The 25,828-nt window shown below is 42.9% G+C and overlaps 5 protein-coding genes across 8 annotated transcripts; 4 read left to right on the top strand and 1 right to left on the bottom strand.

Annotated features, from left to right (window-relative positions):
• Positions 1 to 355: 355 nt before the first annotated feature.
• fh (fumarate hydratase) lies at positions 356 to 2,389 on the top strand. Its single transcript, XM_034530888.1, has one exon. It carries the CDS (start codon positions 424 to 426, stop codon positions 1,921 to 1,923), a length of 1,500 nt encoding a protein of 499 aa, XP_034386779.1. The 5' UTR covers positions 356 to 423; the 3' UTR covers positions 1,924 to 2,389.
• Positions 2,390 to 2,533: 144 nt separating this feature from the next.
• Positions 2,534 to 5,303, bottom strand: fam32a (family with sequence similarity 32 member A). The gene is made up of 4 exons (XM_034530891.1): positions 5,178 to 5,303; positions 4,486 to 4,630; positions 3,052 to 3,105; positions 2,534 to 2,754 (listed from the first exon to the last, which is right to left on the bottom strand). The coding sequence occupies exons 1-4, from the start codon at positions 5,249 to 5,251 to the stop codon at positions 2,686 to 2,688; spliced, it is 342 nt and encodes a 113-aa protein (XP_034386782.1). The 5' UTR covers positions 5,252 to 5,303; the 3' UTR covers positions 2,534 to 2,685.
• Positions 5,304 to 5,420: 117 nt separating this feature from the next.
• On the top strand, positions 5,421 to 7,362 carry mrpl54 (mitochondrial ribosomal protein L54). Its single transcript, XM_034530890.1, has 3 exons — positions 5,421 to 5,634; positions 5,933 to 6,089; positions 6,664 to 7,362. The coding sequence occupies exons 1-3, from the start codon at positions 5,508 to 5,510 to the stop codon at positions 6,794 to 6,796; spliced, it is 417 nt and encodes a 138-aa protein (XP_034386781.1). The 5' UTR covers positions 5,421 to 5,507; the 3' UTR covers positions 6,797 to 7,362.
• A 302-nt stretch (positions 7,363 to 7,664) lies between these two features.
• On the top strand, positions 7,665 to 15,920 carry malt2 (MALT paracaspase 2). Of its 4 annotated transcripts, none has more exons than XM_034531731.1 (17): positions 7,665 to 7,745; positions 7,846 to 8,646; positions 9,147 to 9,313; positions 9,915 to 10,045; positions 10,174 to 10,330; positions 10,429 to 10,616; positions 10,920 to 11,016; positions 11,136 to 11,186; positions 11,556 to 11,648; positions 11,767 to 11,970; positions 12,194 to 12,371; positions 12,491 to 12,565; positions 12,696 to 12,823; positions 13,818 to 13,967; positions 14,071 to 14,228; positions 14,859 to 14,996; positions 15,190 to 15,920. In XM_034531731.1, the coding sequence occupies exons 2-17, from the start codon at positions 8,510 to 8,512 to the stop codon at positions 15,619 to 15,621; spliced, it is 2,484 nt and encodes an 827-aa protein (XP_034387622.1). In that variant the 5' UTR covers positions 7,665 to 7,745; positions 7,846 to 8,509; the 3' UTR covers positions 15,622 to 15,920. The 4 variants fall into 4 exon arrangements, with proteins under 4 accessions (XP_034387622.1, XP_034387623.1, XP_034387621.1 ...); XM_034531732.1 differs by having other exon boundaries at positions 7,672 to 7,745; positions 8,476 to 8,646; XM_034531730.1 differs by lacking the exon at positions 7,665 to 7,745 and having other exon boundaries at positions 7,760 to 8,052; positions 8,476 to 8,646; positions 12,257 to 12,371.
• A 101-nt stretch (positions 15,921 to 16,021) lies between these two features.
• Positions 16,022 to 24,565, top strand: safb (scaffold attachment factor B). The gene is made up of 21 exons (XM_034531733.1): positions 16,022 to 16,346; positions 16,659 to 16,755; positions 17,290 to 17,354; positions 17,493 to 17,762; positions 17,864 to 17,920; positions 18,007 to 18,046; positions 18,854 to 19,280; positions 19,642 to 19,685; positions 19,771 to 19,877; positions 19,987 to 20,136; positions 20,734 to 20,822; positions 21,092 to 21,141; positions 21,253 to 21,332; positions 21,449 to 21,591; positions 21,880 to 21,997; positions 22,181 to 22,377; positions 22,614 to 22,791; positions 23,020 to 23,102; positions 23,207 to 23,265; positions 23,528 to 23,582; positions 23,695 to 24,565. Exons 1-21 carry the CDS (start codon positions 16,194 to 16,196, stop codon positions 23,810 to 23,812), a joined length of 2,580 nt encoding a protein of 859 aa, XP_034387624.1. The 5' UTR covers positions 16,022 to 16,193; the 3' UTR covers positions 23,813 to 24,565.
• The last annotated feature ends 1,263 nt before the right edge of the window (positions 24,566 to 25,828 follow it).

Raw genomic sequence — 25,828 nt, 5'->3', positions numbered from 1 at the left:
CAGAAATTAAACTGGGGTCCATGCATATATGAACGAAAAACAAGTTTTCAAGGCATTGTAAATTACCATACATGTGTCTATTCCAAAAAATGTCATATCGGTATTTCTTACACATTTCCCTGTTGGATAAATTGAATGTGTGCATTGCATTAATATATTTAAAGTTACTAACTTTTATTCTACATGGTAAATAATCCTTCGTTGGCATACCGGATATAAAATCCTGCAATGTTGTGAAAAGCTTCACTGATCCGGATGTAGCAGCCTGATCTTTTCCATTTGATACGACAACCACGGCGGAAGACCCGCCTTTCCTGCCTCCCTATTGGCTGACGCGCGAGCAGTTTCTTTATCACCCAATGACAGATCATAAAGTGGAAGGCTGCGTTGACCTCCCCCCGGATTCACCTCTAATGAGAAGCCATGTTTCGGTCTCTGAGACGCGTTCAGCAGTTTAACTGCAAACTCCTGACTTTACAAAGAGTCAGCGACAGCGCGAAGCTCCACGTGTGCACGTCCAGAATGGCCAGCTCAGAGTACAGGATCGAGCGGGACTCGTTTGGCGAGCTCAAGGTCCCCGCTGACAAGTACTACGGCGCCCAGACTGTCAGATCCACCATGAACTTCAAAATAGGGGGACCAAGTGAGAGAATGCCAATCCAAGTGATCAAAGCCTTTGGTGTCCTGAAGAGAGCGGCCGCTGAGGTTAACAAGGAGTTCGGCCTGGACCCAAAGATAGCAGATGCAATCATCCAGGCAGCAGATGAGGTTGCAGCTGGTAAACTGGACGATCATTTCCCTCTGGTGGTGTGGCAGACTGGATCTGGGACTCAAAGCAACATGAACGTCAACGAGGTAATCAGCAACAGAGCCATTGAGATCCTAGGAGGAACACTAGGCTCTAAGGATCCCGTCCACCCCAACGACCACGTCAATAAGAGTCAGAGCTCCAATGACACCTTTCCCACTGCCATGCACATTGCTACCGCCACAGAGGTCCACCACGTCCTGCTGCCCGGCCTGGAGAAGCTGCACGCCGCTCTGGCCGCCAAGTCCGAAGAGTTCAAAGACATCATCAAGATCGGACGCACACACACCCAGGATGCCGTGCCGCTCTCGCTCGGGCAGGAGTTCAGCGCCTATGTCCAACAGGTGAAGTACAGCATCGCCAGAGTGAAGGCCGCCATGCCCAGGGTGTACGAGCTGGCGGCGGGGGGCACGGCAGTCGGGACGGGACTCAACACACGCATCGGCTTTGCCGAAAAGGTGGCTTCCACCATTGCTTCTCTCACGGGCCTGCCGTTTGTGACCGCTCCCAACAAGTTTGAAGCTCTGGCGGCCCACGATGCCCTGGTGGAGCTGAGTGGAGCGCTGAACACGGTGGCTGTCAGCATGATGAAGATCGCCAACGACATCCGCTTCTTGGGGTCAGGACCCCGTTCGGGCCTGGGAGAGCTCATCTTACCAGAGAACGAACCAGGAAGCAGCATCATGCCGGGCAAGGTGAACCCCACGCAGTGCGAGGCCATGACCATGGTCGCCGCCCAGGTAATGGGAAACCACGTGGCCGTCACCATCGGAGGCAGCAACGGCCACTTTGAGCTCAACGTCTTCAAGCCCATGATGGTCAAGAATGTGCTGAACTCGGCTCAGCTCCTCGGAGACGCGTCCGTCTCCTTCACCAACAACTGTGTGGTGGGCATCGAGGCCAACCGGGAGAGGATCAACAAGCTCATGAACGAGTCCCTCATGCTGGTCACCGCTCTCAACCCACACATCGGTTACGACAAAGCAGCCGCCATCGCAAAGACGGCTCACAAGAAGGGCTCCACGCTGAAGGCCGTGGCCGTGGAGATGGGCTACTTGACGGAGGAGCAGTTTGACCAATGGGTGAAGCCGAGCGAAATGCTGGGGCCAAAGTGAACTCTGACAGCACGAGAAACGCTACGGAACAAAGAAAATACCCGTCTGTAGTCTGAGAAAAGATTACTCCCTATTAAATCAAAGAGGTTGAACTTTATGAAACAAACGTGGAGACCCTGAACATCTCATCTCTTAATACATATATATTGTTGTTGTTGGATGCAGCTTCTTACGGTTTTGCATACTGTGTTCAACCTTCACTGAAATGCACTCGTTAGTGCTGTTAAAACGGTGGATTCACCCATTTGATTGACAGTGTAAAATGTGTGTATTTGTTTACCAACTATTTAAAGTCGTAAACACTTTGACTGTTAGTTGGTACCTTCAGGGTCGTTCAGGTGTTCACATTGTGCCATCCCAAATGATTCAACATGCTTTGTGTACCTTGTGTGCTCTGGTTTACAGCATGCGTGCCATATGTGCAGCGTCCCAGTTCAATTAAAATATGTATTGATTTAAAAACCAAGCATTTGCATGGTTTCTGCTTTTGTCTTCATAATTATAAAAAAATGTTACACACGTTCACACTTTTAAAGTGTCATATCAGCTGATCGGCTCTGTGGTTAAATCACAAGGATGTTTGTAACATAAGACAAAGAAACCCAGAAGATTTGCGTTTACTCAAATCCTTTATTGTATACACCAGGAATTAAAGACAAGAGTGACTGAACGCCAATTGAAGGATTTTAGATTGTAAATATACAAAACAAACTAAAATGTGATGGGGAAGACGAGAAAAAAAAAAGACCAATTGCTCGTCTTCTATTTGGTCCAGCTGACCTTGGGAATATCATAATGCTCCGTCAGCGTGTCCAGGTGGCGGTTGAAATCCTGCAAATTAACAAAAAAGACATTTATTTGTTTAAAAAAAAGATCTGAAATAATTTCAGATGCAATGTATATTCTACATACATTATTGTATCTTTAATTTAAAATTGCATCTCTGTGTGTGTATGTATATATATATATATATATATATATATATATATATATATATATATATATATATATATATATATATATATATATACACACACACATATACACTGTCTTGAGCCAAAATAATGTAAACAGATAAATGTGTCGACTGAAGCTGTACTGAATTGTGCCATGCCTGACATGACTTACCTCCACTCTGAGTTTGTGTGTCTTTGAGGCTTTGTTCAAAATCCTCTCCATTTGCTAGAGAGAGAGAGAGAATTTAGGCACACTGTAAACACCTGTAATGCACACTGTAAACACCTCCAGAAACACATCACGATTCTACAAAACAGATGAGGTTTTTGACACTATGACCTTTTGCAATAAATCAAAAGCTAACACTTCCTTCATGCTAAAACTATTGCAATGGCCTGCTGCAGCTGGAAATATTCTAAACATAGAAGGAATATTTATTTTATTCAAAAATCATCCGTGTTCTTGGGCAGCCGATGTTATGGTGCTTCATGTGTATGCACCGCTATACATTATGTCGCAACACTCACTTCAAACAATGAACTTTGTCCTTTCCTTTGGGTAGAAAGGGGACTGATAAGCATTGTCAATATATGCTGTGAGGACTAAACAGACTATGAAACATCAGTGACAATACCTGAGGTAACAAATCTATTTTGAAACAATTTCAGTTTGGGATTAGGCAAGGCAAGTTTATTTATAGAGCACAATTCGTACACGAGGCAATTCAAAGTGCTTTACAGCTACATAAAATTACAAAAAGGCAAATAAAATCATTCCATAAAAACATAAAATTAATATATTAATTATATTAAAATCGAAGGGTGCATATAAAATACTTTCAGTTGTCCGTTTTCAGCCTGGATTTAAACAGTCAGAATTGAGGCCTGTCTCACATCTTTTGGAAGACTGTTCCAGATTTTAGCAGCATAAAACGGATTACTCTTCTGTGTTAAGATATAATTAGTGGGTGACTGTGGGTCAGTGGTTAGCAGGTCTGTCTTTCAATCAGGGGGTTGGTGGTTCAATCCCCACCCTAGTCGATGTGTCCTTGAGCAAGACACTTAACCCCAAATTGTTCCCTGTTGCTGTGTCTACAGTGTACGATTGTAAAATGATTGTAAGTCGCTCACAGTGATATTTTCTAAAATAATAATAATAATTTGGTGGAATAAAAACATTCAAAACAGCACATAAGTTAATAATGGACAAACCATATGGATGATTTGGTGTTTGGGTTCTACTGCAGTATTGCTGGTTGTAAAGCAAAATCCTAATTTGCCAAACTGTTTGCCTGGAAAATCTCCCATCTAAAACTTATTTTGGATTTCTGTGTTTGCGTTTTTGGAAATTGCTATTTTAGTGTTTCTTATTACACTGACCCCTCTGTGTAAATCTGACAACTTGTGTGAAATGGTTTGGTCATGCTGGGTTGCGTGTCAAAGTATGGACCCTCATACTAATATGGCATTGTGGTGGTAAAGACTTGTGGTAGAGCGTTTTGTCTAATCTAGTAAATGTATTACTTCTGCTAAGGTTGAACTATTACAATTTATAGTAGCTATGTCAATCACTGCATCTCCTTAATGCTGGAGAACTATAACGTACCCTCTTCTCTTGCATCTTGTCAAAAGCAATCTGTGCCGGTGTTCTTTTGTCAACATATGAGTTCTTGCTTTTCTCCTCCTCGTAGTTTTGACTGGTGGCAAGCTGCTCCAAGCGAAGTTTAGTCTCTTTATCCTTCTTCTTCTTCCTGAAAAACGACGTGTGTTAGTTAGTTAGTTAGTTGATAAGAGCCATGACAGGCCAATCACTTCCTTCAACAGGCAAGGACAAAGACAGATGATCACACAGGTGCGAGTGGATCTTTTTACTTTTATACTTATGTTCTTGAGGCGTCTTAGTTGTACTTTTTCATATGCAACTGTCTGAGATCGCGTTTTAAAGAGATTGTGTTGTCTTAACGTAGCTAACCTCAAATTACCTAACGTGAGCTAATGTTTTTAGCCACATCTGCAACCCTCCATAATGTCACAGCTAACCGTATTAAGGTAGCTAACAGGTGAGACCACTTGCCACTATTCGATACTTTTACATCAATACATGTGCCCACATATCACTTAATCGTTACGAACGCCATTAATCAGAGTAAACGTTAACGTAACACTGATTTTCTATTAGCAAACATGCTAACATTAACCCCGACGGAATACCAGGCGACTATTCGTTAGAAAGTAATTACATCGACTATAACTCCTCGTCTTTCTCGTTTATTTTTACCAAATGTAAAATAGACTTACCTTTTTCCTGCTGAAATGCTCCCAATACCTTTTAATTTCAGGCCACTCTTCTGTACCGCGGCGTACTCAGCCATTTTCTCGAACCTGTAAATCGTCTTCTTCTGCTTTGTTTATTATAGTGCCACGCACGCGTCCGGCGGTGCTGCCACCTGTCGGATTGAAATGCCACTACTCGTCTCAGTCGTCCTGCGGTTTGTCTGCCCGTCCAGAGGGGGCAGCAGATAATTTCAAACAGAGCCAAAACACAGAGCAGCAAACGGAAGTTGAAGGAACTATGAATGTCAAACTGTAGCATGGTGGTCTGTGTTGTCTAGTAACCTACAGAAAAACATGTCGGGGTGTAGTTTATTTAGGATAGCCACGCTAACAAAATGCATCACAGCCGACGCTACAACGTCGCTGTGCAGGACGAAGGTCTTCAACAGAATACAGACGTGTGGATATGCTAAGAAAGTTGGTGAGTAAATAGGACGTGTGACGTTACCGTTTCTATTGAAAATGCTATTCAGTTCCAGTTGTGAACTAAGTTTGTGAGTTGTAGTTATGACACATGTGTATCGATTTGACCCGTTTAGTTTTCTGATTAAAAAATGATACTTGTCTTGTAAGTAGTTATATATCTGTTGTCTTCATATGCTATCAAACCATTGTTAATGACTGTCATTTTTTTCTATTTTCAATCAACTCAATACCACCAATCACAATTATGCCTCAATTGTTATGTTAACATTAAAAATATGTATATTTTTTTGCAGCGACCAAAGGGAAAGGGAAAGGTATGGCGAAAGATGAGTCAAAAGGCCCAGAGGTGTGTCGAGACCCCGTCAGACTTACTTCTTATGCAGTAGGGGTCAACATCCTCAAACAAGGAGACGACCCCCAACTGAAGCCCCCTGATCAATATCCAGAGTGGTGAGGGCACACATTTCTGTTTTTTTCTATTGCTTTCTCTCATCATGGTTTAGATCTTAACTCTTTTTGCATTTTGTAAAATGCATTTTCCTCCTTTTCAAGATATGTCATGATCAAAGCTGGATATAAATTAAGATGTAAACGTCTCCTTCTATAGCAGAAAAATGTGCACATCTTTCAAATAAGGAGTGTTACTTTATGTTCTCATTTATGTAAGTACATCTAATTTATTTCAGGCATCAAATGCTGCTTTTCACAAATAATATTGCTCTCTTTGCCTACACATATTAAATGGTGCCCAAGCTTTAGGGAGTTGAATGGTATTCATGGTAATGCAAGACATTATAAACTCACTAGGTTCTCTAGATTGATGATGTATTACATTGTAAGAAGAATATATACATTTATATCAGTAAAAAACAATTGTCAGACTGTTTCAGAGAGTTATTAACATAACTGGGTGACTAGTTTTAACTTATGACATCACCTCGAATGTTTAAACATATTTGGCCAATAAACAATGCAGGTGTGTCTCCACTGCTCTGATCCCTCTCTCCTTCTATCTTTCACTCAGGTTGTTCCAGTTGAACCTGGGAATGCCCAAAAAGCTGCCGGAGCTGGAGTCGGACACATGGGAATACTGGAAGCGTCTGAGGAAGGAGAACATTTGGCGTTTCAACAAACTACATAAAGGGAAGAAGTTTTAGGCCTTCACTGGACTGACGGAGGGCTTCTTCCCAAAGGTCGGGTTGCTTCAGACTCGGGGGACTGAATTACCTGACATGCTGTATATTCAGAGTTACACAAGATATTCAGTGGCCTTCTGGTAATAATACCTGAAAGCTCATGTTGGTCATGTTAAAAGAAGATACAGCCAGAATAAAGCCTCAACAATGAAACCGTCTCCACGAAAACTGAAAAAAATTGTAAAGATCATGTGATATGATGGAAAGCTCTCACTTAGTGGTGAGATTATTTTGTCAATTTCATAAATTTAGTTTTATTTGGTTCAGGGTTACTGCATCGAACTGAATTAGTTTGTAAATGTTTAATCTTTCCTTCTGTTTTTGTCTTATATCTGGAGGAAAATGGCCTGCTCATATTTCCACAAATCCTGTTCCCTGTTTTTTCTTTTCTTTTTTTTTTTGCAAACTCATCAAGAGATGTAAGTAAATGTCCTGCAAAGTTTGCTTTTCCATTCTTTCTTCAAACTACATTATAATATGAATATGGTAGCTGCCATTCTAATAATAAAGCACCCTTCATAAGTGTATGTGTAGTGTATCAGTTTATATATTACTATAATTCATTATTTATAACACAGATGGGGAACTAATAATTTAAATACAACCTAAAAGAGGAGGTGATAACCTCAGGGCATAAAAACTGATTTGGGTGTAGGTATCCTGGCCGTGAAGCAGTCTTGTCTACCATGGCATCGTGATGCCCGCTATTGAACCGGCCCTATAGAGAATCCAGGATGCCCTGCAGGAGGCATCATCATGGCCCAGGCCGCTCAGTCTCAACCTCTCAACCTCCAGACCATGTGGCGCCCCCTGTCTGCCACAGAGCTTTGGGGCGGACCGGTACTGCAAAAGGTTCATTGTTTTCCAAAATCAATGTAGGACAACCAGGAAGAGACATTTGCTGTATATAGTGAGTTTGGTCATTGCACTTTATAACAGTGAAGTTATTCAACATTTGTCACAATGGAAATTCTCAAATATGATTTTTTTTTTTACTCCTCTAAAATAAGGGTAGTGTTACCAAGAGGAGCCCTCAGATGAATGCCACGAGACGTTATTGAATACAACGTTTCGCTCACGAGTCATTGATCCGAATCTGTGAATCTCTTTCCAACTCTACCGAACTTCTACCGTTTGGATTGAACGGAGATGACGTGCGTCTCGTTAGTCGGTCACGGTCCGGGCACGGCAGAAGAAATGAGGAACCGAAAAGAGAAGTGAATCATTATCATCTGGGGAACAACATCATGACTGGAAGAACCCTGATGGGGGGGACGTGCACCGCGCGGCTCCGTTCATGTAGAAAGGCACTCGTTCCTCTTTCTCTTCAACCGGATTTGATTACCGGTCCGTTTTACTTGCGATAGAGTCGGTACATTGTAATCCGTCTGTCTGTTAATTGCGGAAGCGGCCAGCGGCAGCGCAGTTACTAATCGACCTCGCCCAGTCGTTGTCTTATTTCCTGAATACGATTAATATCTCCGGTCGCGTGCGTACTTTACCGTTTACGGGACACCGGTGTTCATTTAATGTTTTGTGGTGCACCGGCTCCGGTCGTGTAGGCGAACAGGTGGGGAGGAGGACAGGGGGGGGGATTTAGCACATATAGTGTCCCTTAAAAGTTTCCGTTTGTCCGGTAGAGCCCTCGGTTTGTTTGTGGTGACACGTGAGAAGATGGAGGAGCGGAACATGCGCGTCGGTAGTGTGAGTGAAGAAGTCCTGGACAGGCTGTCAACGATGTTGGACAACACCACCTGCGGATGGAGGCAGCTGGCCGACGCTGTGTCCGAGCAGCCGAAATTTCGCTGCAGGTGAGACAGTGAAGGCATCACTCAATAGAAGCGCTCCACACACACAAAAAATCAATTATTTCCACACTTATTTGAACATTTACACTTCATCCTGTAATATATGGATTATCTTTGATGTATGACATGTATGAGAAACAGGGTTGTCTCCATCATAATGCATGTTCCTGCAATTTCTTTTTGGGGGCCCTACCCTGTGTCAGGCCCATTGAACTCTCCCCACTTAACTCTGCCCATTGAACTCTCCCCACTTAACTCTGCCAATTGAACTCTCCCCACTTAACTCTGCCCATTGAACTCTGCAACCAGACTTAACTCATTTAACTCTCCCCACCAGACTTAACTCTGCCCATTGAACTCTCCCCACCAGACTTAACTCTGCCCATTGAACTCTCCCTACCAGACTTAACTCTGCCCATTGAACTCTCCCTACCAGACTTAACTCTGCCCATTGAACTCTCCCTGCCAGACTTAACTCTGCCCATTGCCCTCCCTCTCTGTAGTGAGAGCGAGCTGACCAGCTGCTCACTACAGGTGCTGAGCACTGCAGGCAGCCCAGGACGCACCCTCCTGGGTCGGCTTGCTGACCGTTCCTGCTCCCTGGACTTCCTGCTGCACTGCCTGAGGAAGATGGACCACCAGGAAGCTGTGCAGTACCTTACCACCACCTGTGAGGAAGTAGTGGCATATGTAAATGTGGAAGATAACCTTTTTTAAGGCACCTTTTCCCCAAAATGTACCTCTTTAAGTGTAAAACTCAAGGGATCTGAAATAATGTTGCTTTCCAAACAGGGTGTCACATTATTACTCTACCTCTTGATCGAAACTAGTAAATCTGTTTAACTAAATGGTCTAAGTTGTCAGTAGAATGTGAGTTTAAATTAGGCTGAAATGGCAAACGTTTTGTTCAACAAATCTACCACCCCTCATCGGTTTGGTTCTCCAAAAGACTAAGAACGCACATATAACAATAAACGCAATGATACTCATTCAGTTCTTTTGCACATTTCTTCACGGCTATGAATAATTACAATTTCCCCGTTCTGGCGATAAATGTGGGCTAAAAGAGAGGGGGCCCCCCATCTGCCCTGTCTCTCTACCACTGTCCCTTGCTGCAGCACCCCTATTCACCACGGGGGGCAGCACACAGTGATGCTAGTGATGGCTCAGTTTAATTAGATGCTGTTAAAACATGTAGCTACACACATCTAAATAAAATAACGTTGCTCTCTTACTTTGTGTGTGTGTGTGTGTGTGTGTGTGTGTGGTAGTGGCAGAACTGATCCAGATCACAGTGCAGCCACAGACCCAGCAGGCCCCCGTGGGGGGGAGGGTGGTATTGACCTGCAGAGCCTCTGGCCCCCCTGGACTCAGCTACCAATGGTTTAGAGGCAAAGAGGAGGTCAGTCGAACCTTATTTGATTATGTGAAACCCGGAGTAATGTGGCGCATTCTGATCATACGGATGATAATGCGGTGATCAGATTATCACGTGATATTATGTGGTGATAGATTATTTGCTTGTGTTAGATTTTGGATGAGACCGGCAATACACCAGAGCTGGTTCTGAGTCCTACAGTCCCGGCCCATCAGGGTCACTATATCTGTCGAGTCCACCACGGAGGGAACTTCATCTTCTCCCAGTGGGCTCACGTTCGCTTTAGCCAGACTGCAGGTTGTAGTCCAGGTACTCCTCCTCTCCTCCTTCTCGTCTCCCTGTTTCTCTTGTTTGTTTGTTTTTCCATCTCATGTGACGTCATATCCTCAAAAATCTTGTCCTCTCAGGTTGGAGCAGCAGTCTGTTTCCAGGGTCGGCGAGTGGGCTGTGTGTCATTCATCAGCCTCAGTCCCGGGCAGCGTCTGAGGGCGATTCTGTGTTCCTGGAGTGTACTGCAGAGGCCAACCCGCCTGTGCAGTACGAGTGGTACCACAACATGGTGCGCATGACACAACACAAGACTCGCTCTCTCAAGGTAAGTTGGCGCTGGGAACTGCTTACTGACTGTGTCGAACAATGATTTAAGAACACTTTCAGAACTTTTTGTTTTGGTGGTTTAATGCTTTTAAAAGGTGAAAAGGCTTTACAACCAACACCATAGATATACAAAGCCCTGTGCTATCATCATGAAAGGGAGTATATAAACAGAAATCCAGGTTCATTTGCATGTAAGTATGACACGTGACGTCAAACTAATGCAGGTGTCGAGACTTTATAATCAAAACACAGTTAACTAATTCTCAAATGTGGTCTCCATATCATCTTTTATTCCCGGTAGATCCCATGTGTGACCACAGCACACAGAGGACAGTACAGGTGCAAGATGTTCAATTTGTATCATGAGGTCTGGAGTGACACAGCCACGATCACCATCGGTGAGAGCAATTTGTAAACAAAGATAGACCAGCATCGAGTCTGACATTGCACGTTTATAGACTTAATGAAACACTCGGACTGTGCAGTGAATAACTTCCTGTTTTGCACTTTTATGCAGGCCCCAGTTCCATCACTGATGCATCCTGGGTAGAAGTTGATCGTGGTCTAGGTATTCTTTATATTCTGATAGTGTGTATATATATATATATAGTAGTGAAGAGAGGAACTAGACGAGAATGTGTGTTCCTTTTTTATCCTTTCTTTTACTACAATGCATCAGACTTGATTCCTGTTTCCAGTGGAAAGCTTTCTGTGTCAAATCAGCTCGTGTGTGTGTGCGTGTGCGTGTGCGTGTGTGTGTGTGTTGAAATCATGCTGTTCGATCAGTTGTGTACTGGGTTCATCTGATCAACAGAAGGTAATGTGTACAGCATGTGTTGTTACGAAGCACTGTATAAATGAAAACAAGACATTAAACAGAAAATTGTAAATGTTAAATTGTAATGTATTTACATCTTCTTCTTATTGGCATTGACAGACTCACAGGAGGTCCATAGGTCAACCTCTGGACCAGGACTAAGTCAGCTCCGACAGACGTTCAACCCTCCCTCATCAGTCAAGCATTTCTATGGTGAGTTTTGTGCAATCGAATAGACACAGTGCAATCACCACTCAGTACTTGTGGATTACATTATAATTTCTCTTTGGTTTTAGTTCTTTCACGATGCCCTTTATCTTCCCCTCCACAGCCACAGACAAAGTTGCTCTCCTGATCGGAAACATGAACTACCACTACCACACTCAGCTGTGTGCTCCCATCGCTGACGTCCACGAGTTGACCAACATGCTCAGACAAATGGACTTCAAGGTGGTTTCCCTGCTCGACCTCAACTGGCAGGAGATGCACAGCGCTGTTACAGAGTTCCTCTTGCTGCTCGACAAGGGCGTCTATGGTTGGTCTGAACAATATGCTCACTATGTTCAAAACGTGAATTGTATGCGTTTGTACTTTTAAGGACTAAATAATAAATCATTTAAACGGATGTACAGTACCACTGTTTTTCTTCATTTTCTTCTTTATTTATTTTTTGTTTTAAAAAAAAATAAAATGTAAAATTCACTAAATGCTTCTTTAAAATCAAATTCAATAACACATATTTTGTACTCCTTCCACAGGCTTGCTATACTTTGCTGGTCACGGTTATGAGAATTACGGCAACAGTTTTATGCTTCCCATAGATGCGCCAGCCTCCCACACATCAGAGCACTGTTTGTGTGTCCAGAATATTCTGACCCGGATGCAGGAGAAAGAGACTGGACTTAACGTATTGCTGCTGGACATGTGCCGCAAAAGGTATGAATTGTTTTTTATTATTATTATTGAGTTGATGTACCGGCTTGTTTAAAATATCATGTTGAAGTTAGATCATCTGCAGCAAATATATTAATGCCCTTCATGAATTATTTTTTTAGAAACCTATATGATGATGTCATTGTACAACCAGGACTGCTCAAGTTGACGGCAAATATAGTGTTTGGATATGCCACGTAAGTTTGATGATTTGTTTGAATTCCCCTCCCCCCGGTGTTGCAGACAGTCGAATAAACGTGCATGGCTGAACTAATCTCTCCGATTTGGGCTAAAAGGTGTCACTCATGCGTAGCTTGTTGTGTTTAGATGCGCAGACGCTAAAGCATACGAAGTGAAGGGGGAAGACGTGTCAAATGGCATCTTCATAAGGTTCCTCAAACGGCGAGTCTGTGAAGACGAGAAGGTCACAGTCATGCTAGACAGAGTGGCTGAAGGTATGTGGAGCAGGCGTGAGAAGCACGAGATCTCTGGGCATGCTATGAGATATCCATGTTGCGTGGAAAGTATGATTATACCTTTTCATTTAACGTTTGAGACAATCCCATCATGTGGTCTGCCTCATGTGGCTCGCATGCAGCTCCTTCATGTGAATTGTCTTTTACATTTATATTGCATGTGTGCATAGATTATATTCAAATCAATACACACCAGTACCTGGACGCTTCTGCATCTACTTACTATTAGTGATCTGCTTTATTTTTATACTGTAACTGATGCGACCAGATGATTAAAACTACACTGAAATGACAGGTGTAATCATAACTTTACCTGACCAGCCACGGTGGCGTTATTGTTAACGTTTCCCCTCTTGACGGCTCTGGTATTGGCCTTTTTCACTGAGGATATTTTTTTTGACCTGTCACAGTAGGAAAAGCACAGGTGTAGATAATCAAAATATTGATGACTGCTTTAAGTGTCTCACTGTCACTCTCACCAGAACGTACAGAGCCATCGTTAGTGTGATGAGCAACACCTGTGCTGTTCCTACACCGACAGGTTCAGTTGTCTGCTCCGAGATAGTCTTATTGTGCATGTTGGCTCCATTACACGGTTTACTGACACACCAACATGGTAACATATGCTTTTCCTGCTGTGGCAGCAAATAAACACAGTTCCACATTTTGTCTGGTGCACAAGAATGTCGGTGGAACATTTTCTTTAACCAGAGAAATATTTGAAACCATTAAAAAATGTTGCGGTTTGAACGCACCCCTAGTGTTCCCAGTTATGTGTGATGAAATGTATAGTGGAGGAATACATAGTGTTTCTATGCTGGTCTACGTTCTTTGGGGTTCAACTTTTTGAGCAAGTAGCAGGTCTGGCCACATACCACATGACATGTCACAGCATCGGCATGTGATGGAGCACACCTCCTAAACAGCACTAATGAATGCTTGTTGTTTGTTGTAATATATGTATTCTGATCAGACATGGGGAGCTGTGACATCACCCGAGGGAGACAGGCTCTGGAGCTACGCAGTAATCTGTCAGAACGACGTTCCCTCACCGACCAGATAGAAACCGCCGAGTGTTCTGCATCCCATTCAGCTCGAAACCTGCAGTGGGCTATTGCTCACGGTACTCGATTATATTACAAGAATTATTGTCACATTAATAGATTAATTTGTTTGTTGAAATCAAAAGTATCGTCTCGGGGTATAATTCAAACGTCTCTCTGTAGTCCTACCAAAGAGCCTTTGCCTGCAGTTTGACTGTGGAGTGAAGGTTCAGCTTGGATTTGCTGCAGAGTTCTCCAATGTCATGGTCATCTACACTCGGATACTTGAGCAGCCCCATGAAATAGTTTCCTGCTGTGCTCAGCTCACCGATTTCCCCGAGGTTTGTAAGACGATATTACACATGATTTAAAAAAACTCTAAGGAGCATTTGTTCCAGCCTGTAATGACTCATCATGCGATCGTATTACACTATTTAAAGTGGGAATTCATTTATCATGTTACGACCTTAACTTGAAGTCTAGGGGAACACAAGGAGTAACAAAGTTTAGCCAACCTTTGAATGAACGGGAAAGAGAAAAAAATGATTACCAGATAAAGCAAATAAGGAGTCAGGTTCTTCAAACTAAAAATGTTTTTATTTATTATTCTACTGAAAACAAAGAGGCAATACTAAACTCCCAAACTACGTAGTAACAAAAGAAATGTTTGAAATCCCTTAAAGGCTTCTCTAATCAAAGGAGATCACGGTTTTAGCAGAGCTGCGTCAAGATGCTGCCACATAAAGACAAATGGGGACAGGAACATTGAAATTGGAAGTATATCCAATGATTGTTGAAGGAGGTCCAGGTGTGATCTGGTGTCAGCGATTCAGACACTGAGAAAAAGGTGTGGCAGACCTGAGACTGCTCTCTTCCAACAAGAGGCCAGAGATAAAATCAGTGGATGTAACACGTAGATACACAAAAACAATAATTTACTGTAACGACTGTCATCTGTCTTACTTTTGCAGGATGTGGACATTGATTTGAAGCAGAGTAACCAGGAGACCCTGCTTGAAGCCGGCAGTTTATTATTGATCAAAGAAAATCTTCCTTCACCAGAAGTCCCAAGTCTCTACACACGAATCCGAGGCCTGCAGAGACTCAGGGTCAGACACTGTTGTTATTGTTTTCATAATAAATTCTCTTTTTTGTGTCCAAGCCGAAAAAAAATCTGAAAAAAAGAGTAGTATTTGGCACAGTCAAGAATAAGTCTTACACCACCATTTTAAATTGATAAAGGTGTAATGAAACCCAAATGTTCTATAAAGCTAAACAAAACATTTGTTTTGCCTTTTATAGAGGGCGCTCACATTCACCATCTGCCTTCATTACACCTATTCCAACATGGATGACGAGGTACAGGAAAGGCAACCAGTGACAGTTGGTAAACCACTGGTCTCCAAACTCAACCTGCATGAGCCACGCCCGCCTCACGCCCCCTCTGCCTCCTCATCCTCCAGCCTCGACTCCTTCAACGTCCCCGAGACCTCCTTCCGTGCCTCGGTTGACTCTGATGCATGGTCATATCATGCATCAGAGGCACAATCTGGCAGGGAATCCTCCACGATTGACTCGCCAACTACATCCAGAAGGGCCAATATTCCAGAGGAGACTGACAGTGAATATTTTCATTCCCCTCAACCACTCGTTGCCAGCAAAAGCCTGCCCCACAGCCAAATAAATGACACCAACTACAAATTTAGTGACATGTACAATTTTCATTCTCACTGAGCATTATGAAACTCACGATTAAACCATTACACTCTGACAAATCAGCAGTACAAAAAACAAGAGAGAAAAGCCTGTACATTTTGCCGTTTTAGTAAAGCTGACGAGAGACTCATTGTTATAATTATTGTTATAGTCTTAACTATGCATTCAATTTTGTTAAATGTTTTTCTTCTTTTTTTAACAGGAATTTGATACATTATAATGCATTGAACAAGTAAAGACTGCAGATCAACTGTGTTATATTTGTAAGAAGGAAGAAATAAAAACACATCCGTTTAAGATGGATCGTATAAACTGTTGTATGCTTCAGCTTTTTGTAACTTTGCATCTCATGTGCATCCGTACAGCCGTCACATCCGACATTGTGTGATTTCTCCTGAGCTTGTACTTGTCTCTGCACTACAACTGCACTGCGCCTGCGCCGTAAAATCAACTCCGAGTGGCTCACCACGGCCTCCATTTTGCAGTATTTTGCAAGCTAGCTGCTCCCGTTCGTCGTGCAGCATCAGTAGATACCGTGCATTGAAAAGGATTATTGCAAAGGGGAAGAGATATTTTTCACGGACAAAACGATGGCTGACCCATCCGCAGACGTGAAGGTTCCGGAGGGCGCAGAGGTCCGAAAACTGTCGGAGCTGAGGGTTATCGACCTGAAGGCCGAGCTGAAGAAACGAAACCTGGACATCACGGGCGTCAAAAGCGTGCTGTCCGAGCGCCTCAAAAAGGTCGTGTAACTGCTCACTTGTGAAACAACTAGTCCCCGAACGCCTCTAACCCGAGTGAACTAACCTTACCGTCGAGGCCCGTGTTTTGTGGCTTCGTGAACGTCGTCAAACCAAACGTACGCTGAACTTAAAGCTAACGTGTTAGCCTCCGAGGGCCCGCGGACTCTGCCTGCGTGCTAGCGAGCGGCAAACGGCCAGCTAACCATCATTTCACTTGACGTCGACTATTTAAAAAAAAAAAGATGTTTCTGATGTGCACAGTGTGTGTGTGTGTGTGTGTTTTAAAGTGTCCGTGTCTCTGTCATCAAACAGGCAATCGAGGAAGAGGGTGGAAATCCTGACGAGATAATTCTCGCTCCGGAGTCGACCCCAAAGAAATCTAACGTGACACCGAAACGGCCTTCCAAAGGTAAAGTTCCCACAACACGTCAAGCGGACACTGTTCAACCGACGCGGTGCACGTCTGTAATATCTGAGATTATGAAACTTTATCGGTACGATTCCCAAATGTCACATGGTCCCCTTTAGTCACTCCGACTCGACGTTAATTAATTCCCCCCCGACAGAAAATACTCTAACGGTTGAGAGACTTCAGTCAGGTCACATTACAAATGTACACTTTCCCAGTGGTCTCTCACCAAAAGTGAATGATTATATAAATGGACAATGTTTCACTGTATTTATTTTCCCATTTGCTCAACTTGAGTCTTGGAAGGTCCAATTTAATTTGAGACTCAAAGGGAGTCTTTTTATACAGGTGATGGGCATTTGGAAAGTATTAGTAGTTGTGTATTGAAATGTGTTATGTTGTTAGTTGGACCATAACACATTGTATTGGATTGGTTGTCCGTCGCCTGTTAAATCTGAAACGCAAATGTTTTCTTTGATACCTGTAAGATGACCGTATGAGCTCTTGGTCTAAACTAAATGCATTTTACTCTAGATACAAGACAAGAGAATGATGAACCAGAGGACAGTACAATCGAGGAGGATTCTCACTATGGCCAGGTGAGATTGCTTAACTTCTTTTCACATGTCTAAGCACTACTGTAATGATGCTTTCCATCGCCCCTCCTTAACGGCAAAGCTCAGTATCGGAATAGCAGGTTGTTTTTTTTAAAGCAACTTTCCTCCTTTCTTATTCAGGAAGAGCCTCAGGATGATCATGAGAACATGCAGGAAATGGACATCCTTGACATGAGCGTTCTGGATGAGACGGAGAATGACAACGGGATACCGGCCGAGGATGATGATGAGGATGAAGCCGGGAATTGTCACTCTGATGAAGATGCGCTGTTGAATGAAGCGCATGATGAAGATGCGCTGTTGAATGAAGAACATGGCGAAGACTCACAGTTGAGTGAACAACATGACAACAAGATCCTCGAGTCAGAAGATGAAGCAAGAGGCCCAGAGGTGAGAAATTAGACTACAAACCTATCTACTAATTTTTTTAAATTGTTTATCTGTCTAAATGCCATGTTTTAATATGACTGCATTTGTATCTATTTTCACAGATGGAGTCTGAGATGTTAGATAAGACTGAACAAATACCAGGCTCATCCATCAATAAGGTATGTTTCCTCACAAATATTTCTTATGTATGTGAAGCTTTGGTATTGCAAACTGTCCCCTTCATTAAGACATTCTTTTCTTTTAGGCTCAGGATCCAGATGCAGATGACGTGCAAGAAGTAACAGGTACTGTAGAAAATGGTTTAGAAAAAGGTAGAGGAATCTTTTTAGTGTTGAGCTTGGAATGCAAACACTTAGTTTAGTTTCAACCAGGAAGAGAGACTGGAAGCCCGAAGGGAATTGCTGGCTTTGTGTTGAAATTTAGTTAACCACAATTAATAATTTCCCTGGTAAAAACTTTGCCAGTTATGTTCTTGCAGTAGTAAAATAACGGTGGTTAACAATTTGATGCACATTGACAGCAATTGTATTTCATGGTCAGGGCGGTGTGAGCTGTTGCAGGTGATTGCAGTGTTTCTAGGTTGCCACATGAAGAACAAGACAATGAAGATCCATCAAGACTCATCAACTATTACAACACTTTTTAAAGACTCTGACTCGGAAATCAGCTGGATATGAAAGCGCTGGACTTGAGCCAATGTTCTTGTCATCACCACGAATGGACACTGGGGAAAGTCAAAGGCTGAAAGAAGGTGGACCGCAGCGAGAATCTGCTGCTGCACTGCTGATCTTGTGGCTCTCTTCAGCACTGAACTCTTTGTCTGCTTTGGATCAGGTGAACACAGTGAAGTGGTTCAACTTGAAAAATGAGCCCAAGTGTTAGTCGCACTAGTTGCTCAGTTGTCCTCCAGCCTTTGGGTTCTCTTCCAGTCTCTCGTTAGGGTCTACTTCATCGTTTTAATACATAGTTCTAAGAGCACAGGCCAGTGGTCATGACGTTCCTAATCCAGGCCTTGCCAGTTCCTCGTTAACCATTGCTGTGTTTCAGAAGTGATTAAACTCTGTGCCATTCTATTCCTGTTAAATCCGTAGAAAATGACAAAGTAGCCGGCTCTTGTTTATCTGAGCCACTTAACGAAGATCACCACCAGAGCCTCGAGACGAGCCCTGAAGAAGAGCAAGCTGCCACCGCCGGAGGGGAAGACAATGTGTCCAACACCGGTGCCAAGTCCGAGAACCTCGCCTCTGGAGACGTGGAGAGCGCCATGGATGTTGTTGAGACTCGCACCAAAGAGGTTGGGGATACCCAGAATGCCCCAGAAGAGACATTTGACGCTGAAAACAAAAGCTCGCAGGCTGTTAGTGTAAGCGAACAAGGCGCTGTGGGTGAAACTGTTGATTCAGAAATGGGGTCTAAGAAGGGGGAGGAGGATGAGAAGACAGAAGAGAAAGCTGCTGCGGACTCAGCCTCCACAGTGAAAGAGTCCTCTTCTGTAGAGGGCGATGATCAGAAAAAGAGGTTTGTTGCTTTCTGTCTACTAGAAACCAAAATGGCTATCTCTGTTGCATTGGCTCCTTTGTGCTAGCAAAATTTGGATGCTCTTTGGAGGTAAAAAACGTTCTGTACATTTGTCTTTGTTTTCATTTGTCATTCTTTAGGCTCAGCTATCCCACTTTATTACCCATTAACGAGTATTCGGATTGCCATATGGTATAGCTCCATTTACTCACTGTTAAATCACTGCACTCTGATACATGATGCGCTGCTCACTGTCGGTTATGTATTATACCATAAAACGCATAGTGGATACATCTGTATGAGGAGAGATACCGGGTATTTCACTGCTGTATTCTTATTGCTTTTTTTTCTTTGTCTCTAGCCCTGAGGAGAAAGATGGCAAGACTGAGTCAAAAGATGAGAAGGGTGAGTGGATACATTTATATTTTTTCTTTCTGTTCCGGCCTTCAAATTTAGTGGATATATGTTCATTAATTTATTGCGTTTGTAGCCGCTGGAAATGCTGCAGCAAGCAGTAGCAGGAATCTGTGGGTCAGTGGTCTGTCTTCCACTACTAGAGCGACTGATCTGAAGACTCTCTTCAGCAAATATGGCAAGGTTAGTCTACACAGACTGTCCCACACCGCCGTCAAAAGGCAGAGAATTTAAAGATCATGTCTACCTATTTGTCCCTGCGTCCCCTCCTCCATCTGTCCATTTCCTGCAGGTTGTTGGTGCTAAGGTGGTGACCAACGCCAAGAGCCCCGGGGCTCGCTGCTATGGTTTTGTCACCATGTCTTCAACAGAGGAGGCCACCAAGTGTATCAGCCACCTCAACAGGACTGAGCTGCATGGCAGGATGATCTCTGTGGAGCGGGTGAGTGTCGGTGTGATCCACCCACATAATCACGTATAGATCTGAGTGAATCTGAATTTATTTATTTATTTATGCAGAACTACATTTTTTAAGTTTAAGTTCTGTTGGCTTTAATAGGAGAATTTAAAATGTTCGGCTAACCTGATAGATAGTATCCTAATTGCACTCTAAATAGAAACCCATACAGAAAGAAAGTCACTCGACAAGTTTGAGTTTATTTTTTGCCTTGAGCAATACATACACTTGGGTCATTAAGATAAAGTCCAGAAGAAGAAAACAAAGCCCAAAAGTTAGTTGTAATCTTGAGGGTGAGGCTCTCTAAAACAGTTTGTAAATGGCATCCTTGAAGTCTCTGGTGAAGCCTGTACATCGTAGCAACAGTGTAATAGTAGGTAACAAAAGGATTTTTTTTAAACATTTGATAGTTGTATCATTTTGCTGAATATTAGAAATGAATTAAGTTAAAGAGCACACGTTATCAGATGCCTAACAAAGAGGCGTTATTGTTCATTTTCATTGCATGGTACGATCAGTGTGACATGTAATCTGTTCATTCAGCTTTTGTGAATAAACACCTTCCCGTTTATTACATTGCAGGCTAAAAATGAGCCTGTGGGGAAGAAGCCAGTGGACAAGAATGACCCCAAGAAGTCTGGCGGTGACAGGAGACACTCCTCTGACTCCAAGTAAGACCACTTGCAAGCTGTTGCTTCTCTGAGAATAGTCTTCTACAAAAAAAAAGCCCTGTCAGCTCTGTATTTTGGTCCGGTGGGCTTTTAAATATGATGGGTGAAAACGTTTTTAGAATGGCATGTCCCAGTAATAACCTATAACCACAACTCCTCAAGTGTGGCTAAGCTATCAGCTATGTGGGAGAAAACATAAACCATTCACTGAACTGTTGTTTAAAATGTCACTTGATACTGCACCGGCTCACCGCTCATGTTTTTTGTAGATCTGAATCAAAGGATGAAAAGTCTGAGGGAGACGGAAAAGATGGCAAAGGTGAGAAATGTGTGATCATTTCCAGCGTGTATGAAAAAATAATAATTCAAAAGTAAATACAGGGAAAAAGGAATTTTTCCTATTTTCTTGACCGTATGAATTGTTTGACAGGGCGTAATGAGAGGACTGTAATTATGGACAAATCCAAAGGAGAGCCTGTCATCAGTGTCAAAGCCAAAAGCAAGGAACGGGTACGTAAACAAAAGCTTCTTCCTCATAAGATGGCACTAAAATACACCGTGGTCATTCATATGCCAGCAGACAAGGTTGCTATTTTACGTCGTCTTTCATTATCTCCTCTCTCCAGGAAACTAAAAGCCGGGACCGCAAGTCACCCAGTAAGGAGAAGAAAGAAATCTTGTCGTTCGACCAGATCAAGGAGCAGAGAGAGAAGGAGAGGCAGAGACAACGAGAGCGAGAGGTCAGAGAGGTGGAGAGACGCAGATTCACGTAAGGACCATTTTGTCTGACCCCACCATAGGGTTTAATAACATAATTCACTTTGATAAGTTAGTTTTTTTACTTTAATTGACCTGGCCAATGGGAAATATCATTTTACAACACTGCTGTCTATTTCTGTAATAAGAAGGGCTCTAAAATCTTCCTTGTTGAAGGCTGAAGAAATGACCTTTTGCAGCAGTTTGTACAATGTGATTTTACACTTGACACTGTTAAACTATATTTAAAACATGTACATGTGGTGCTGAGAGATTGTTGATCTTTGACATCTTCTTTCAGCGACCGGGGCGACCGGGACAACCGTGACAACCGCCCGGACCGCGAGCGCGAGCGAATCCGTCTGTTCCGAGAGAAAGAAGAGAGGAAACATTTGATCCGGAAGAGAAACTGGCTGGAGGTACAGTTAGTCACCCGGCACCCACATTTCCAATATTTGTATCTAGACTGTTGATTTACAGAAATAAAAATATCTGTTCTTGGATCGTTTTGCTCCCATATATCAATTAAATGTCCTCGTCGGCCTTGCTTTCCCACGAGTTCCGTGTTTCTCACTGTGCCCGTGAACGGTTTGACTCCCCAGGCTGAGAAGGAGCGCCTCGACGCGGACCGCATGGAGCGTCAGTTCTTGGAGCGGGAAAGGCTTCGCATAGAGTACGAGAGGCGGCGCGAGCAGGAAAGGATCCTCAGGGAGCGCGACGAGCTGCGTCGGCAGCAGGAGCAGCTGCGTTTTGAACAGGACCGCCGCTCTGTTAAAAGGCCCTATGATGCAGATGGCAGGTAAATAATAACTTGCACAGTGTAGTGATGCTTAACAGGAGGGTGATAAATGGATGTATTGCTTGGCAGAGATTGGATTCTCAATCATTAAAAATATTACCATCAGTAATACCCTCCACCAAATCTTATAAAAATTCTCCAGCTCTTGATTGTGTGGTGTAGATATCGGATGGATAGAGCAGCTCAGTGGATGAACTTCATGCTGGATGTCGTTGTCTGCTCTGCTCCTCTTTTAGGAAAGACGACTGGCCTGAAAAGCGCATGACCACTGATGACCGCTACAGCCGTTCAGACTTCGGTCGTCAGGAACGTTATCAGGACTTTGACCACAGAGACCGGGGCCGTTACCAAGACGACCTGATGATAGACAGGCGAGACAACACTCGTAGCGTCGCTACAGACCGAGACAGTCAGGTAGGAAATGTTGACCGTCGTCTCACTCAAGTTAAGATGCAACTCATGCACTCACTACAGTTAAAGTATAATCCCTCGATGGGGAGAACAGGTGACTGAATGGTCATGAGTGTGGTGCGTGTGCGACCTCACACCGTCACTGTGGATGAATGTTTTAAGTAAAAGTGTCGCAACTGTGCAGGAACACAGAGTGAATGAATCCTGACTGTCTCGTGTTCTTTCTTTCAGCACTTCTCAGACAGGTCAGAGAGACATGGCAGAGAAGGCCGAGACTCCTGGACTGGAGGCTGTGACAAACGTGTCAACCCTAGGTGAGGCTCCAGTTCATCCACTCAAAAACCTAAATGGTGTCCAGCGCTGATGCATTTCTCCAGGAGGAAAGACACATTTTAATGTGTTTTTTTTTTTGTCTTAGGGAAGGAGGTCGAGACTGGGACTCTAGTCGGAAAATAGATGGCGATAGAACATGGCAAAGTACTTATCCTTGTGTTTTACTGTGTGTGTGTGTCTCTGTGTAATGATTGTATTGCTAGTTACACAGACTATTTTTCTTGATACCATGATGTACATTTCAAAGTAGTTTTTAGCCCTCTGAGGATTGGAGTGGAAGATGGCATAATTATAACAGCAATCTGATGATGGTGCAACGTGCCCTGAAACTATAGTTAGTTTAGTACGTAATGACAAGACTGACTCGCAACTATTCCAGGTTTGATGTTTTGCTTTGATGTTTCAGGTAGAGACGGAGCTATCCCAGGCCAGAGCCACATAGCTCGTGGAGGACTGGCAAGGTGAGTAGTGAATATCAGCTGGATTCATGCCTCCCTTTTTTTGTGTTTTCATCACATTATGATGGAACCGTATCGGTCATTGTGTGTCTGTCTGTGTATTTTTGTCCACCAGCCGTGGAAACTACATGAACACAGGAACGTCTCAGTCCCTGTCCGGAGCGCTCAACAGGCAGAACCAGCTGATGCAGGGCAGCGGCCTGCAGGGCGGAGCCTTTGGCCGACGCTACTGATGTCCGTCTGACAATAGTGGGACTGTAAAGGAGGTCGTATGAGGATGGATGTGACCATTTTTTTTTGTACATTTTTATTTTATTTTTTAAAACCAGGAATTCTTTTTTGACACGATTCCAATCAATTTTTTTTGATGGAGAACTTTATTTTTCTCTTTGCTTCTCCTTTCTTTTTGTTGTGTGCGTGTTGTAGTAATCTCCTGCCTTGTATTTACCATTCAGTCCAAGTGTTGGTACAACACGAGAATGTGTTGTACAGCATCCCACCTGCTGTGGTGGAGTCACGTCTGAGCTCTGTGTTGTGAATTAAGATGTTTCCTAGACACCCGGGTCAATGGACCTAACCTCACCAGTCTTCTCTCTGTAGCCCAGTTTGTCTGAATTATTGTGGATGTTTTCCATTCTCGTTAAATGAGCCTTTGTTGCAATTCATTTCTCCATAGCTTGAGGCTCTTTTTTGACTTTCTTTTTAAAACGGATGTTTGGAGTCGTGCCGATGAGTAAAATGTTTTTTAAAGTAAATTCATTCAGTCTTATTATCCCTTACATTCTAAAATACATCGGCCCTTTTTTTTTTTTTTTTTGTGCGATTGTTGAATAATGGTAATAAAGGCCCCGCAGGATTCTGTTCACAAACTATTGATTAAGATCTGTTATAAAATCTAAATCTTACAATTTAATGTATTATGTTTCAGCCTATGTTTTCTGTAACTCAAATGTGTTTGTTTGTTTTTCATAAAAGTGTTATATTTAGTTACGTCTTTCTGTTTGGTTCATTTAACACAATGCACCTGCTCGGTGTCGAGGAATATTAGCTGTTGGTGTCTGGTGGAGCTGAGCTGTAAAATTCACAGGGTGAAATTGACTTATAAATAAAAGATTTTTCATCTTTTTGCAGTGGTGCTACTGAAACAAATGCTCCCTGACTCTTATTTTAAATTACCAAAAGTCAGGGATTTTCAGTTATTCCATTGGAGCTCCCTTTTTACTAAAAATGCAGTGTTTTGCCAGCATTGAATGCTTTGACAATAACATTATCCTTAATCAAAGATGTAATCATATTTGTGATTGGGGAAAATACTTTACTGACAACCTCCATTTGAACTTGTTTCAACATAAAGGACTAAAATGAAAATCTTACTTGCCAGACAGCAGCAAAAGCAATATTCAGTAATAAATATTTTACAAGCCAGCCCAAACCAGTTACATTGAAATTAAATTTCCAACACACATTTAGCAGGACTGAGATCCACCTTACAATAATCATGCCTCTGATAAAAGGAGTAACCGTGTGGTTAGATGTCCAAGATGAGGAGTATTGTTGCAGACTGATATAACAGGATGTTTCCTTCTGACTTAAATGGAATAATAAAGAAACCACCAAGATGCTACGATTCTCTTCAGTACTTCTTACACCGACCTTTTGCACTCTTGACTGTTCTGGTGCCCTGAAACCTTTCCAAACGACAGGGGGAGAGTTCCTCAACTTCGAAGTCCAATGAGAATGGACGTTTTATATTTCACATGAGACCTTCGGTCTAGACTGAAGAAATTAGGTTAGAAGCTAGTGGTTGCAACAACAAACCCAGTGGGTGGTCTGGTAGAACTGGTTGTAGTCCAACAATGTAGACTTGTGACAGTCATCTCAGTGAGTGTCAGTGTTGCATTAACATTGCAGAATAGCACATTGTCCAGGATCACGTGTTTATTTGCAACAGGAAATGCTCTTCTTGACTTTTAATATGCCATTTTGACCTCTGTGGTCACGGGTTCACCACCTGTCAATATGATTGTGAGATAATTCTGAATGAGAAAGCGGAAAAAATTGCATTTCTTGTCATCAACTCAAATCATCGTCACCTGCTGGTCAGCAATCCCCCCCAAGGAAAAACAAAACACCCCACACCAGCAGGTGATAGTGATTTGAGTTGATTACTGCCTCTACAAGAAAGGCCTGTTTAGCCAAGACAATTGTTATCACAGGTGTTGTGGCAACAATACAGGTGACCCCTGTCA

The sequence above is a fragment of the Cyclopterus lumpus genome, chromosome 4 (genome assembly GCF_009769545.1).
Source record: "Cyclopterus lumpus isolate fCycLum1 chromosome 4, fCycLum1.pri, whole genome shotgun sequence".
NCBI classification, from domain to species: Eukaryota; Metazoa; Chordata; class Actinopteri; order Perciformes; family Cyclopteridae; genus Cyclopterus; species Cyclopterus lumpus.
Note: the sequence above shows the minus strand (reverse complement) of the source record. Positions and strands in the feature narration are given on the sequence as shown.